The following is a 14,249-nucleotide window of genomic DNA, read 5'->3' as shown; positions in this document are numbered from 1 at the left end:
TTGGTACGACTTGACTCTGATCCAGAAGCTTCTGAATGATTCTGTAGGCTCCTGCGTAAATGTAGCAATCTTGCTCTTCAAGTCTTCAGCACGTGCCTCATCAAAGAAGTTACACAAGAATGCGTTCTTATTGCCGGCCGAGGATGTAAGAGATCCTGGTGGTAACTGCTTAAGACAATGTGAAGCCTCTCCAGCAAGTGAGTCCTTCAGAGCTTGCAAAATAGGTAGTCCTCAAGAACTCCATTGACTTTGATAGCAGATATAAGATCCTTGAACCTCTCCAGATGGTCCATAGGATGCTCGTGGGATAACCCACAGTAAGGTTTCTGTCTCACGAGTGTGTAGTATTGCGGCTTCAACTCGAAATCGCCTCTCTGGATAGCTGGACGACGAATAGCTGATCTGTTGGCATAGACCTGATCTGGATGGTTGTAATCAGCCAACGTTCTGGGTCGAGCAGCATCATCTATAGGTTAGCAGCTCCTGTAGCATCAGTATCGGGCCAAATTTGATCTCACTCCAAATTACCTTAAGGAGTGAATTACTCTCTCAAATAAGAGGTTCAATTGTAGTACTTAGAAATCGAATCCACAAGGAGCTAGGGAACCTAATAAATCTAATCAGAGTGATAGGGAACCTAATAAATCTAATCAGAGTGATTAAGCTAGGTTCATTATGTTTAAATGTAAACAGAAAGTTGTCAGCAAAGTAGTTGCTCGGTTGGTTTGATTGGGTTTTTGACACTTAAATGAAATAGCTAGACTTAGGATTTCTATTCAGGTAATCATGATTATAATCCTACAGATGCTTAACGGTTATATGCATGATATTATAGAGCTCAATCACTTGATAACAAACCGATCGGCGTTCGCTTTCTAGGTTTGTCTATTGACCAGATCTAATGGTCTGAACAGTAAGTCGGACCAATTAGAAAGTGTTTCTAGAATCATCGATCGATACACCTTTTGCACCGCCAATCGATTATTCTATAGGAATATTGATCGACGCGCTCTTAGTCAAGCTTTACGCGTGGGTTGAATAATGCTCACTAGGCTTACTAGATCAGCTTTCGCCTCACTCTAACAATCCTAGCTCAATTAGGACGGATTCCGGGTGAGATTCAAGTGTTAACCTGTACCTGCAACTCTTTGGTCAAGGTTCAAGTTAGCTAAACTAGAAACATGCATTAATGACAATCATAATGATGAATATCACAACTAGCAATCTATAGTTGGGGCTAATCTCTCATAAACTATTTGAACCCTAAACCTAACTGTAGAACTACTCAGACATAGCTAAGCAATTCATAACAACAATAAGGTATAAAAACTGCATAGGTATAAAATAGATAATAATGGAGTTCCAATCACAAATTTCTCTGAATCTTTCTCTCCAACTCTACTAAATCCTAGAGAACCTTTTTTGCTGTGAAAACAAGAGAACAAGAAAGCACACTTTGCCTAAAACACATTGACAAGCTATAAATATTAGGTTAGAAACTCGTCAGGGGCAATCTTGTAATTTGGTGAAATCTTGGGCTCTAAGTCGGATGGAACCAAACGGGATTCTGCGCGATTCGCCTCGATCGATGCCACAAGGCGTGCATTGATCGATTATTTCCTCTGAATGTCGACCTCTGGTCTTGCTCGATGGTCATCTCGGGTGTTCTCTCCTTTTATCTCCAAAATGCTCCAAAATCATTACTTTCTTCCAAATCACTCCTGAACCTATAAATATATTAAATAGACTCTAAAACATAATAATTAGTTATTAAAACAATTATAAACCATGGCTAAAAGTGTGTAAAATCCATGGCCTATCAAAAACCAATCAACTGAACAACTGCCTTGTTCGCTTTGCTTTCTATTTATTGTTTTCATAATTTACCTAGCTTAATCACTGCTGATTATATCTATTGTGGCCCTAGCTCTTTGTGGATTTGATCCCTAAGTAATACAATTTGAACCTCTTATTTAAGAGAGTAAAACCATTCATTAAGGTAATTTGAATGATATAAAACCACTCCATAATAACTAATCGAAAAGAGTAAAACCACAAAAAAATATTTGAATATCATTAATTATTATGGAGTGGTTTTACCACCACTTGTTGTCCATCTGGATATGTAACATAAAAATTAAATGTAATTTGATGATATAGGTAGCTAAATCAATTCTATTAAACAAAATTTTGTATATTCGAATATTACAATAGTGAAACCACATATCCTATTCTGCTTCATATAATTGCTATAAAATGATTCAACTGAGCAAGAACCAATTGATTTAAACCGCAAATAGTTATCTCAATTAAGTGATATACATATATATATAGGCATTAGCATGGATGGATAAGAAGAAAGTAAAAATATTCTAAAAATAGAATAGAAAGAAGGGATGATTAAGCGAATTTGAAGGATATAGAGGAAGAAAAGGTGTGGGTTTGATGTTTAAAAAGAAGAGGGGTTGTCCGAGTTCCTCTCCATTGGCTTATTCAAATCAAACTATAGAATCTCTCCTCCCACAAAAAAGGACAAAAACAAAAACAAAAACAAAACAAAAAGTCCCATCTGTCTTGCCTCCACAAACACAATGGTGTGTTCTCTCATTCTCTTTGTGGCGAAAGTTGTGTTATAGACGTTTGAACATTGTTTCTTGTTACCTCATACACTAACGCAACCATATATTTTGGAACTATGACTTATCTGTCTATATTTTTATCTTAAATTTATGTTTTATATGAATTGAAAAGGCGAACGCGGCGTCGGGAATGGCGGTGGAAGATGAATGTAAGATCAAGTTTTTGGAGCTAAAATCGAAAAGAAACTATAGGTTCATAATATTCAGGATAGATGGACAACAAGTGGTGGTGGAAAAGCTGGGAAGTCCCGAGGAGAACTACGACGATTTCTCCAATTCCCTACCTGCCAATGAGTGTCGCTATGCTGTCTTTGACTTTGACTTCACCACTGCTGAGAATTGCCAGAAGAGCAAGATCTTCTTCATAGCATGGTATTACAAAACCCTCATGAAACATAAACCTTTTATGTTATGAAACAGTTACATATATCATGCATAGTGTGGGTTTGAACATGTGTAGCACAAATCACTTAGATTAAATGTCATGGTTACATGTTGTCAAACATATAAAAATGATTGTATTGGATGATTCATGTACGTATATGTTAGGTCACCGGATTCATCGAGGGTGAGGATGAAGATGGTGTATGCGAGTTCAAAAGACAGGTTCAAGAGAGAATTGGATGGGATTCAAGTGGAGTTACAAGCCACGGACCCGAGTGAGATGAGTTTCGACATCATCAAAAGCCGAGCTCTGTAGGTTCATTTATGCCTGATTTCTTATAATATATCCATCCACAAATGATCCATCATCATCATTTAAATTAAAGAACTTCTCCATGAAATTTAGTAACTTTCTTGCATGGTTTCTTTCATCCTTCTCCATCTTGAATATTTTCTCTCTTTTTGTTTTACATTTTAATTACGTGGGTTTAGTACTTTGCCTTTCGAGAAGATTAAAACCATGTAGCTTCTTGTGTAATAGTTGCATACTTTGGTTGTAAAATAAAATATTTTACTTCTCTATCGCATTTTTTAAACAAGTCGATATGTCTGAGCGAGACATATCCGTTATCGCTAGTCCCAAATGAATGTGCTCAACCCGCGTAACTCAATTATAGCGCTATGGGTTTAATACTTTGCCTTTGGAGAAGCTTAAAACGATGTAGCTTCTTGTGTAATAGCTGCATACTTCCGTTTTAAAATAAAACTTGAGTTTGACATGACATGGTCGACCGTGCGGGTGTTTTTTTTAAAACTTTTTTTAAGTAATTGTTTGTTTTGTACAAAATAATGGTATATATTTGACATTTATATGTATAAAATAATGTTTTAAATATGGTATTTCTAAATACACTAATTTTTATAGTCTATATTGAATAATTTTATTTTATGTTTTTGAGCCGTCAACTGTATCACCCATATTTCTTATTATATATGTATCGTATTAGATTTGACTGGCTTATTATTTATATGAAATATGAATAAAAATAATATATTGACAGACTAATTTATATTATATTCATATAATATAAATTGACTATTTATATTTTACAGTTTAAATGAATATAACTTCGCTGTTCAAAAAAAAAATGAATATAACTTCATATTTATATTTTGATCAGGGTTTTAGACATGTATGTTTTTACATTTGTAAAAGTATGTAAATATTTATTTTGATCATGGTTTTTAACCCGTATATTTTGATCATGGTTTTAACTCAGGTATTGCATTTATGGTTAAATAGGAGCGTAAAATGCAAAATTGTATGAAAAATATCGTACAATAGAACCTCTATAAATTAATAATGTTGGGACTTTCAAATTTTATTAATTTATGGAGATATTAATTTACAAAATAATTCTTATTTAGATTTCTTATTTAAAGATATATTTATTATAAGATAAAGAAAAGTATTTGATTTTAGTGTGTAGAAATTAATTGTTATTTTTTGAAATTTGATATTTATACTACTTTTATTATATGATTTGGTGTGTATATATATATATATATATATATATATATATATTATATTGCATAGAACTTAAATATGATTTTAGATATAATATTACTAAATCTCATCAAAAATATATTAAGTGTTAAAGAAATATAAATATAATTCCATTGTGAATATAAAACAAACAATATAATAATAGGTTCTTACTTATATAAAATATGTATACATATAAATTATTAATTTATAATTTTAATGAGACCATATTTTACATAGAATTTTCTAAAAAAAATATCATCTTATTATTTTATCGATTTATGTCAAATTTTAAACCGGTCCAAGTTGGGACCGGCGAAATTATTAATTTATAGAGTATTAATTTATAGAGTATTAATTTATCGAGTATTAATTTATAGAGGTTCTACTGTATATGCTAAATAAATGTTACATTAAATCAATTATAGAATTTTATTTATAAAAAGCTAAATGATAGGAAGTATTTAGTTTTCCCTCCCAAAAAGGAATGAGCATGATTTTTAATAGCTGGTTTAGTTTTTAATAAAAGAGAATATTTTTAAAAATTATGTGTGTTCAAAAATAATAGTTTGTTAAGAATAGAAATAATGTTTATCAAAAATATACAAACACTTAACAATAACTCTCAAAAAATTAAAATAAACACACATAAATGGAATTGCCGACGAATGGGAAGAAATGGACCATAAGCTATCTAAGGGAGATATGACATAAACATAAACCAGATTTTTTATTTTTATCTGAAACAAAGCAAGATTCTGAGTTTGTTCAAGACTTTCAATCACACTTTGGATTTGATAATTTGGTCACAATATATCCAGTGGTGAGAAGTGGTGGATTAGCGCTTTTTTACAATAATAAGTATCAGATTAAGGTTTTATACTCTAGTAACAGAATGATAGATGTGGAAGCGGTGGCTCTTGGGAAAACGGTTTATCTAACTTTTGTGTATGGTGACCCCGTTCAAAAACTGAGGGAACAAATGTGGGAACGTTTAACTAGATATGGGCTCTCGAGATCCGAACCCTGGTTTATCATTGGTGATCTAAATGAGATCACTGGAAACCATGAAAAAGAGGGAGGATCTTTGAGAAATGCAGATTCATTTATTCCTTTTAACAACATGATAAGAAATAGTGGATTATTGGAGTTCCCGGCTCGGGAAAACAAAATATCATGGCAAGGGAGAAGAGGAAAAGGGAAAAAGGCAGTGATGATTAGATGTCGTCTAGATCACGCTTTAGCAAACGAAGAGTGGCACACTTTATTTCCTTGTTCTTATACAGAATATTTAGGGATTGTGGCATCTGATCATTGACTGGTGGTGACCTATCTAGAAGATAAAGTTCCCAGGACGAGAGGGAAATTTCGGTTTAATAAGAGATGGATTGGACAAGAAGGTCTTATGGAATCAATTACAATGGGCTGGTCAGATTATAGCGAAGGAGGAGCAGAGAGCATAGTGGCAAAAATTAGTAATTGTCGTCATGAAATTGCTAACTGAAGGAAAAATAATCCACCTTTTGGAAAGGAAAAATAATCCACCTTTTGGAAAGGAAAAAATCAGTGAGTTACAAAAAGCCCTCGAGGAGGTACAAAGAGATAACACCAGGTCTCAAGAGGATATTCTGGAGGTATCTTGGAAGTTACAAAATGCATACAAGGATGAAGGGGATTACTGGCATCAGAAAAGCATGAATATGTGGTATTCATCTAGAGATCTTAGCACAAAATTCCATCACGCGTTAACTAAGCAACGACGGGTCCGTAATAGGATTGTCGGGCTACATGATGCTGCGGGAAATTGGATTACAGAGGATAACGGTGTGGAAAAGGTGGCAATAGACTATTTTGAAGATCTATTTAGTACCACTTCACCATCGGAGTTTGATAGTTTCCTGACAGAGGTAACACCGGGTATCACTCCTCAGATGAATCAACGTTTGTTGAGGATAGCGACCGAGGATGAGGTTAAAGAGGCTTTGTTTATGATGCATCCAGAGAAAACGGCAGGAACGGATGTCATGACAACTCTTTTTTTTCCAGCACTCCTGGCATATTATTAAGAATGATTTGGTAGAAATGGTAAATAATTTTTTGGTTTCAGGAGAAATGGATTCAAGGTTAAATATTACTAACATCTGTATGATCCAAAGACAGAGTGGCCTACAAGGATGACGGAACTAAGGCCAATTAGTCTTTGTAATGTAGGGTATAAAATTATCTCGAAGGTTTTGTGTCAGCGATTGAAAATATGCCTCCCCTCCCTCATTTCAGAAATTCAATCAGGAAATGTTTCATGGATTGCGGACCAATAAAGCATGTCAAGGAAAATATATGTCAATTAAAACGGACATGAGTAAAGCGTATGAAAGGGTGAAATGGGATTTTATCAAGGTCTTACTATAGAAGATGGGTTTTGATCTTCATTGGAATAAACTAATGATGGAGTGTATATCAATATCGGGTTCTACTAAACGGTCAGCCATGTGGCCTCATTGTTCCACATAGAGGTCTACGTCAAGGGGATCATTTATCTCCCTATTTGTTTATTATGTGCACTGAAGTTTTAATTGCAAATATAAATAAGGCGGAGAGAGGGCGATAACTAACTGGAATGAAGGTAGCCAGAGCACGTCCATCGATATCTCATTTGCTCTTTGTAGACGATAGCCTCTTCTTTTTTAAAGCTTAAAAAGAAGAGTGTCAAACCATTCTCAGAATGTTTAAAGGAATATGAGGTAGTATCAGGTCAACTCATCAATTTTGATAAGTCTTCGATTCAATTTGGACACAAGATCAAAGAATCTGTCAGACATGAGTCAAGGGATATTTTAGGCATATAGATTTTAGGAGGAATAGGATCTTACCTAGGTTTACTAGGAAATCTTGGGGGCTCTAAAATACAAGTTTTTAGCTTTGTGCATGATCGGCTAAATAATAGGGTCAACGGTTGGACTTTTAAGTTTTTCACAAAAAGAGGAAAGGAAGTGATTATTAAATCGGTGGTTACGGCATTACCAAATCATGTGATGTATTGCTATCAATTACCTAAGGAAACTACAATAAAGTTGATGAGCTCGGTAGCACAATTCTGGTGGAGTCCATGGGGAAGTACAAGAGGCATGCACTAGAAATCATTGGACAAAGTATGTGTAAATAAGGATGAAGGAGGTTTGGGGTTTAAAGAAATCACTGATTTCAATACAACGATGCTTGGTAAACAGCTATGGCGTCTGATAGAGAAACCAAACAATTTGTTTTATCGAGTTTTCAAAGGTCGGTATTACAGGAATGCCTCACCCCTGGAACCAATTCGTTCATATTCTCTGTCATATGGCTGGCAGAGCATCGTATCTGCTAGATCTATGTTAAACATAGGACTAATTAAAAGGGTGGGATCAAGTTCATCTATATCTGTATGGAATGACCTATGGCTCCCAACCACTCGCTCGAGACCAGTTAATAAAAGCCAACACAATTTCTACGCAGACCTCACAGTGGACTCTCTCATTGACTCTACTTCGCGAACTTGGAACTCGCAAGCAATTCGGGTTTTGGTGGACTCACAGGATGTGAAACTTATAGAAAGTATACCACTGAGTAGGACTCAAATGGTAGATATGGACAGATGGCATTTCACAAAAAATAGAAAATATACGGTTAAATCAGGATATCAGGTAGAACGGGTTTACCCAGATAAGAAAAGACCACCACAACTGTTCGGACCCACATGTGATGTATTGAAGGCATTCTACTGGAAATTACGGTGTCCACCAAAGATAAAAAACATTTTTTGTGGCAACTGGTGACAGGGTGTATAGAAGTCAAGAAGAATATGCGGGCGCGAGGGATACAAGGGGATATATGCTGTGTGTTTTTTGAATGTCCTCCAGTACTTCAGGTTTGGGCTCTCTCAAAGATACCATAAAATCCAACTATTTTCCCAACAAGCTCTCTCTTCATAAACATGGATCATCTTTTCTGGAGAGTTTTCCCACAGATGGACGATCATCAGTTTGCGTGGATACTATGGTACATTTTGAAAGGAAGAAATAATAAAGTTTTCAGTAACCTGGACATTGATCCTAGGGATACACTTAAATTGGCAGAAACATAATCAACACTCTAGGCTGAGGCACAAAATATTGAATGAACAGATGAGAGTACCACACGTAGAGGTTACGACACTACCGTCAATTCCAGGAAGAAGGTGTTTTGTAGATGGTTCCTGGAAAGAGAGATAATTTTTCCATACAAGGTTGGTTCAGCACTTTAGAAGGATTTGATGGACTGATGGGGGTGAGGAATGTACGGGCTAGCCTCTCTCCTCTTCATGCGGAGATGAAAGCGCTACTCTGGGCAATGGAATGTATGAGGAACTTACGACAATTTCAGGTTGCGTTTGCAACGGATTGTTCTCAGTTAATGAAGATGGTTTCGGAGCCACAAGCTATTTGAAAGATATTAAGATCCTGAAAGAAAGTCTCCTCCAATCAGAGATCATCTATGTAAAATTTGAAGGCGGATAGCTTAGCACGCAATGTCAGGAAGCAACCGTGTTTCGTCGTTCACATGGATGCAGATCTCCTAGTTTGGTTCACAAAGTCAGTATGAATCAGTATAAGTTGATGACAAAAACAAAAATTATAGTGATGCATGTAATAGATTTATATTGGTGAAGAAGAAGAGTTTGTTCAAAAAAAAGGAAAAAGAAGAGTTATGTGGGTGGTTGGGGGAGTGAAACAACTGTAACCTATATTGTTACATAACTATTTTGCGTATATTATTGATGTTATATAAATGTGTCAAATATTTGTAAGTTCATTTTTATATATATTATTGAACTTTCAATTAAAATATAGGAAAACATTTGGAGTTCAACGTTTTAGAGAGTTTTTTTATGTGTTTTACATGGTGACAAAATTTCATTCTTTGAATTCAAATATAAATCATATTGAATTATAATTTATGTATCAAAAAATTAGAGGTTAATATTTTTATCACAAATATTTAGCACAAAATGTATGCCAAAACTTTACTGGACATCATAAATATTTCAAAATGCGGATATTATTTTCTTTTTAAATTCTATAAAAGTTTGTTAGTTAACGGATTACATGTTTTTGTATGAGATAGCCTACTACATTATGATTTCTAGTTTATAAAACAACACAGATATTCATTTCAAAATAGATTTCTATACTTTTTAAAATGTAGTTTCAATATTTAACAATTATTGTATTGATTAACAAAATAAATTTAAAATATTCATAGGAATATTACTATATATAGTTTAGAAAGTTCCGAATATATTGTTGTAATCAAAACATATAAATTTGCAAAGAAAATGATACACATTAATGATAGAATTAGGTTACACGAAATCAAAACTATTTTGTTTGAAAGTATATATTAACATGGTTAATAGAAATAAACAATAATGAAGATATTTTACTTATTTTTACATTGGTTCTGATTTATTTGGTGTTTACATCGTTACTGTTATTAAACTGAAAATAGAAGTCAAGAAAATTTATCAATACAATCCAGTGTTTAAGGGAGTGATTGGTAGTTGCTGTAGGTGCTGTCCACATCCATATTTATTTCTAAAGCAACAAATTCAGAGCAATCAAGCTTTAAATTTTTTTTTGAAACCACAGCTCTTGAAATAACCTACAGCTGTACAAGTGCTCTGCAGAGCCAAATATCCAAACCAATTTTTTAGTGCTTTCCATAAAATTCTACAGCAGTAAAATCTAAAGCCACAGCAAAAAGTCTATAGATTTTTTTGTACAACAAAAATTTTAAAGTTACATCCCTTACCAATCAGACTCTAATTTGAAGGGTTGATGTCAAATAGTTTTGGATTCTTTGGGCGACTATTTTTTCCATAGTTATTCCAATGAAATAAATCTGTGACATTAAACTGACCATGATTAGATCTAATCTGGAAAATAAATATGAAATGTGAAGATAATGAATTTACCTGAGATTTATAGAAAATTCAATTGCTTAGTTCAGAGGAAAAAACTGAGGAAAATGAAGAATCAGCAAACAAAAAATATATGTAAATATATGAAGTCTTAACATTCTAAAATAAATAAATTTACTAAATCAGAAGCATAAAAATAACATCATAAACTTATAGGGTAAGATTATTTTTGAAATATCTTGCTAGTATAGGTAAAGGAGAATATTTCCTGAGTGGATTGCATCAGAATTTTCGTGACATATTTCACTATAAATATTAAATATTAAAGTATGAAATTAGAAGATAAGATATCTCGTCAGTTGATTGCAATAATTTTTTGAATGACATGTTTCACTACAAATATTTAAATAAAAAATATATATAAGAAACAAATCTAGAGTGTAGACTACATCAACTTTTTAATTGACATATACTACTATAGATATTTAATATTACATGATTTTGTATTAAAATTCATAGATATATAGATTTAATATTTTATTTTTCATATAAATCATACTACAAATATTATATTGTAAATTTATAACATTTTGGTAAATAGTAAAATTATAAGTTTTGAATATAATAAGCTTTAAATAATAAATAAAAAAACAAAGTTATAGTGGGTATATTTTTAGAAAATTCAAGTAAATAGTTTTTAGAATAATAAATATGGTCCTTAAAAGGAAATGGTAGAAAATAGAGATTATAAAATGTAATTTTTTTATTTTTATTTTCTGGAATATTCCTAAATTAAATTTTTGGTCGAAATTAATTAATAATGAAAGGCTAAAATTAAGGAATAACATTTAAACAGCTTTTAAACAATTACATAGCAAACAATTCTGGCGAGAATAAATTACATATATTCCTTCACATTATTTGTTAACGAATATGGTTCAATTTTAAAATGTTTAAATTACTCATAATGAAAGACACGGTTAGACTAAAAACTAGAGGAAATTAATGGAAAAAAGAACAAAGTGTATCTTGCTTTGATAGTATAGACAGTGGAGATAATTGGAAGGAGTTGTAGGTTTATATTTTTATTTTAGAAATAAAACTTAAGATTTTTTTTTTGCTGTGGCTGTATAATTTTGCTGTAGAATATTAGCTATAGATTTAAAAAGATTCAATGATTTACATATAAATTTTCTAAAGTAAAAAATAAGTGCTCTAGATTTATGGCTTTCCACAGCTAAAAATAAATAAAAAGAAAAGAAAAATACGTAGTTTTTAAAAAAATTTACAAAGCATGATTGGTAAAAATTTGGGCGGTAGAACTAGAAATAAATTAGGCGGTAGAGAGATCTCACAACACTTTTAAAGCACTAGTATTGATATGAGATAGCTAAGTTAAAAGATTTATATTGAATTTGTTGTGATTCAATTTAGGAAATGTTTATAATTTTGGAAAAGACATGGAAAGCCTAAAATTAAGAGTAATTATTACTCCCTCCGTTTTATTTTAATTGTCGTTCTAGGTTTATGCACACAGATTAATAAAACATATGATTTTGTATATTTCCAAAATAAAAACACAATTAATAATACACCTAACCATATTTCAACCAATAGAAAAATAAAGTGGAGAATCTTATTAATAAATTTTACATTGAAACTCTAAAACGACACTTATTTTGAAACGAAAATTTTTCTCTACAACGACAACTAAATCGAAACGGAGAGAATACATCATTAATTTTAAAAAAGACAATGATTACTTAAACATATGCTCAATTAATTACTTCAGTGGCAAGTCTAAGAACTAATTTTTATTTGCACTTCTATTTAAATAATATAGAATATTACTTATCTATCACAATTTTTAAACGAGTCGGTATGTCTGAGCGAGGCATATCCGTTATCGTCCCAAATGAATGTGGTCAAGCCGCGTAATTCAATAATGTTTGATCGGAAAACGGTAATAAAGAAGATGTGGGTTTAACAAAGACGTCTTATTTATGGTCGGGCGAACGTTCGGTCGGTTACAAGGGGAAAGAAGAGAGTGCGACAGAAAGAAAGACGGTGGCTCGATGAGCTACCGGAAAAGTACAACTAACGGCGAGATGAAGCAAAGGTGAAAACCCTAATCAAGCCGCCAAGTCTTGGTCAATGATTTCGGATCCATCTCTCGTTGTCTCCCCTTTCCCTTATATAGACATTCTGATGCCTCGTCCTTGACCTAATTTACGCCATCTTGGTGGGCCTCCTCTGCTGGGCCGAGAAGCCCGTAGGAGTCCAAGCAGCCGCTGAGCTGGATGTATCTCAGTCGATGATGATTGACTAAAAGTACTCAAGAGTCAAGCCGAGAGACCTGACTCTTGAGCCGACCGATCGAGCCGTAGCTCATTCTAATCCGGGCCAGGCCTTTCTATTCCTCGGGCCTTGTGGGATGGTCAAATCCATCCTCTACAGTAAGTCCCCCCCCCCCCCCCCAGTCCATTAGTGAGCAAAGTGCTTTCTGGCTCGTGATGGATTCTAAGGTTTGAAGGTTTGAGGGAATAGAAGGCCTATCGGAAAGTTGGAGCGGTTGGTCGGTGAGTTGCACAGCGTCGTTTTCTCCGAAGCGAGCAGTAGAAGCTTTATCGCTTCTTTTGATCGTTGTGTCGCATGGAGGGTTCTGGAATATTTCCGCTTGAAATCGATTAGTCGCGGATATTCGAGTCTCGACTGACGTGTCTAGATTAACCGTTGGTTTACTCTGATTTTAAGATGACCGACATCTGATTTAGACGAGAAGCTGAAACGTCGCGAGGGTCCGCTGGGCATTTGGGAGAGTTTCGAGGCCCAACGGGCCCGGTTGAATTTAATGACGCCTCGAGTTTTCCCCTTTCTCTTCCTTCCATAATATGCCGGGAAGCGGAATCGTCGCGAGGGTCCGTTGGATTTTTGGGGAGAGTTTCGAGGCCCATCTAGACCCGAATAGACCTAATGATGATGAGTTACGCTGGTTGAGCAGCTTTAACTATTTGAAGTTTTTTTGCCCTTCAATCTTAATCTTACGAGTCAAAACGTGAGCCAATAGTTAATTGTGCCGTTGTTTTATCTCCTTGAGGCTTGAGCGGACATTCTTAGGCTTTGGAACCAAACCTCCACAGCAGATCTCATAACAATATAGTTCTTCTGTTCAACATGTAGTTTTTTTTTTTTTTGAATTGACTGTTAAATTAATTAAAAAAAAACCCTTGTTACATCTGTGTGCTTCCATTTACTAACCTCTCTATACAAACTTTTTTGAATTTAAACTACCTCCATTATGAAATTTCTATACTGCTTCAACTTTATCTTGCTCCAAACCAGTAGCTCAAACCTCCCTCCAGTTTCTTATCTCTCTTCTTCTGAATAATGGAGAACTTGTTTTTCACTGTTTTGTCTATCAATCTTGTCAATAGAGTAGCTGGGGTTTTTTTTCCCCATGTCTTCTTCGATTTCTCTCCCGCCAAATGCTATGCACAGCCATTTGAAAAACATATCTCGCTGTGAAAAGCTGAAGTTTATCATGACATTGATCAGTAATAAATCTCAGGATTTCCCACCAACAGTCTGTGTAATGCTCTCTCATAACTCTTGCCAAGCATCCCCATATTTGCTGCGAGAAAGAACATTCAAAAAAGAGATGGGTAACTGTTTCCACCGGTTCTTTACAGAAGATACATGATGCATCAACATTTGCATTCCAACTCAACATGCGATCCCCTGTAGC

General features: G+C 34.0%; 1 protein-coding gene across 1 annotated transcript; it reads left to right on the top strand.

Moving 5' to 3' along the window:
- The first annotated feature begins 2,442 nt into the window (after nt 1-2,442).
- On the top strand, nt 2,443-3,605 carry LOC106395618 (actin-depolymerizing factor 7). Its single transcript, XM_013836021.3, has 3 exons — nt 2,443-2,594; nt 2,752-3,011; nt 3,189-3,605. The coding sequence occupies exons 1-3, from the start codon at nt 2,592-2,594 to the stop codon at nt 3,337-3,339; spliced, it is 414 nt and encodes a 137-aa protein (XP_013691475.1). The 5' UTR covers nt 2,443-2,591; the 3' UTR covers nt 3,340-3,605.
- Nucleotides 3,606-14,249: the final 10,644 nt, after the last annotated feature.

The sequence above is a fragment of the Brassica napus genome, chromosome C9, assembly GCF_020379485.1.
Source record: "Brassica napus cultivar Da-Ae chromosome C9, Da-Ae, whole genome shotgun sequence".
NCBI classification, from domain to species: Eukaryota; Viridiplantae; Streptophyta; class Magnoliopsida; order Brassicales; family Brassicaceae; genus Brassica; species Brassica napus.
Note: the sequence above shows the minus strand (reverse complement) of the source record. Positions and strands in the feature narration are given on the sequence as shown.

Coding starts and splice junctions, on each gene's coding strand:
- LOC106395618 (XM_013836021.3), top strand. Junction 3,012..3,188: donor AAGATCTTCTTCATAGCATG/GTATTACAAAAC, acceptor CGTATATGTTAG/GTCACCGGATTCATCGAGGG.